The 2,550-nt window shown below is 26.8% G+C and overlaps 1 protein-coding gene across 1 annotated transcript; it reads left to right on the forward strand.

Moving 5' to 3' along the window:
* Positions 1–929: 929 nt before the first annotated feature.
* On the forward strand, positions 930–1,787 carry LOC145833107 (kelch repeat and BTB domain-containing protein 12-like). The gene has a single exon (XM_082940307.1). The coding sequence runs from the start codon at positions 930–932 to the stop codon at positions 1,785–1,787; it is 858 nt and encodes a 285-aa protein (XP_082796433.1).
* The last annotated feature ends 763 nt before the right edge of the window (positions 1,788–2,550 follow it).

Consider the following 2,550-nt stretch of genomic DNA (forward strand, 5'->3'; position numbering starts at 1 on the left):
ATTTTATTATTTCATTAAAAGAATAATTTATTTTTATAAGTTTTTTAACTAAATTAAAGTATAAGTTTATATTAACTTTTAAATTTTAATGTACAAATTGGTATGTTAAATTTTTGTAAAGAAATTTTGAACTTAAAAGTTTTGTGAAAATATCTAATTTAAATATGCTCTACTACATATATGAATGTAAAAATTCTATACCTAAAAAATTTTTAAAGTATATTAATGAATTAAAGATGTAAAAAAATAATTAAGTATAAACTAGCATAAATAATAGGCACTACTAATTTATTTAATTTATATATTAAAGTTTTTGAAAGTTACTGAATATATATGTTTTTAGTTTTATATTCACTATTTTTATAGATAAGCCTGAGAGATACGAATATGAGTTTACCGTAAAACTGAAACTCGATAACCTTATTTTAAAAGGAGATGACGAATTGAACGAATACATGAAAGGTAAAGTAACTATTAAAAATGTGATTACATTTTACTCAGTTGCTAAAACCCATAATTTATTCGTTGTTGCTAAAATATCAATAAGATATATAGAACAATGTTTTCAAATGTTAACTGAAACTGAAAACATTTCGCAGTTAGACTTCAATTGTTTTATGAAAATAATTTCAAGTTCTGAATTGAATATTCACTCAGAAGTCGAAGTATTTGATGCAATAAATACTTGGTTGAAACACAATAGTGAGGAACGTAGCAAACATGCGATTCAATTGTTACTTAAAATTCGTCTTACATTGCTATCAGAGCATGAATTGAAATATATTAAAGATTGTAATTCATCATTTAACGAAGTCCATGAGTTTGAAAAAATAATAAATGAAATTTTGTGCAGCAAAAAAAGTATTTTGCAAAACAGCCTAAGTAATTCTGCAACAAGAAGGTGTTGTAGTCAAAATGATTCTATATTAATGATTTGCGGTGGTCACGATCATAAAATTAAAAAATCTGTCAGGAACACAAGACAAGTTGATGGAAGTATCTTTAACACTATCAAGGTTCTTTCGTCGATGAATAAAGGTAGAGAAAAATTTAAAGCCGTTTGTTTAAAAGGAGAAGTTTATGTTTTCGGTGGCCGTAACAATGCCAATAACTTGGTAAAGATCGTAGAAAAATATTCGCTTTCTACAAACACATGGAAAAAAGTAGCTAAAATGTTCGATGACAGAGAGTACTTTTGTGCTTGTACATTTATGGATAAGATATTTTTGTTAGGAGGAGCATATGACGACAGAACCATACCTCACTACGAGTTAACAAATTCTTGCTTACAGTTTGACACAAAACAAGAATGTTTGTCAGACAAGAGTTGGAAAGAAGTTTCTAAAATGAATGAAGCAAGAACTTTTGCAGGTTGTGCTGTCTTTCAAGGAAGTATTGTAGTGTCAGGTGGGTGGAATCGAGGAGAGTTGAACACAGTAGAGTCCTATGATGTGTTTGCTGATAAATGGTCGCCAATGCCAAGTATGGTAAATGAAAACCATGAACACAGTTTAGTTGTGGTGAAAAATAAGTTATTTGTTATCGGTAGTGGATCGTTCGGTTGTGAAGTTTTCGACAATGATTGTAAAACATTTGTCGCTCTTAAAATACCGAATCATTTTTCCTCAGGCGAAGTCATATCAATCGGAAATATAATTGCAATCTTCCATGGACTTAGAAGTTTTTCAACTTGTTATGACGTTGATAAAAATGAGTGGACTAAAAAAACATGTGAATTTACGACTCATCTTTATAGTTTTTCAGCCGTGACACTGCCTTGGTACTAGGATATTTGAAAAAAAAAATTAAACAGAACAGATAAAATGTTTACTAATAAGTTAAATACTTATAGATAAATAGTTATATATAGAGTTGGTATTGTTACGTTTCTTTCAGACTATAAAAGTGTTAATGTAAGCTTAGTGTTTAATAAAAACTTTGATTTATTAAATTTTATTTTATAGCTTTGAATAAAACAATTTTTCTTAAAGCCTACATAAACCAAAGCTGTTAAATTCTAATTTAACACTATTTTAATTCTCTTCTTTTATATAGTTTGAATTTCTTAATAAAACTCATAGCCGGCAAATTTATATTGTTACAAACGCTTTTAAAATTCTTAATATCCTTATTTTTAATTAATAAAATTTTATAAATAATAAAGTGTTTAGACATAGTTCAACTTGTTATGACGTTAACAAAGATGAGTGGCGCGAAAAATTATGCGAAGTTACAGCACATCTTAAGCGTTTTTCTGCCGTGGAAGTGACGTAGTACAAAAATATTTGATAGGAACAAAACTTCAAACTATTTCAATTAAAATAGTCAAAAGTGTTTGTACTTTAGATATAAACTTAAAAATGAATAACTTCATTTGGAGTTTTTATTAATGCATTTCTTGAATAAAATAGAAATATCAATGCAATTTTTTTTAACCGAATAAAACATTTTTTTATCGGCAAAAATTTAAATTTATTAAATTTTGTTTAATATATTCTAACTATTTTAACTAATTTTAATATAAGTTTTTAACTAATATTACTTATCAAT

Source organism: Thalia democratica, chromosome 4, assembly GCF_965202585.1.
Source record: "Thalia democratica chromosome 4, ktThaDemo2.hap1.1, whole genome shotgun sequence".
Classification (NCBI taxonomy): domain Eukaryota; kingdom Metazoa; phylum Chordata; class Thaliacea; order Salpida; family Salpidae; genus Thalia; species Thalia democratica.

Bases quoted from the DNA above. Each gene is read 5' to 3' on its own strand.
- LOC145833107 (XM_082940307.1), top strand. From the start codon at position 930: ATGATTTGCGGTGGTCACGATCATAAAATTAAAAAATCTGTCAGGAAC.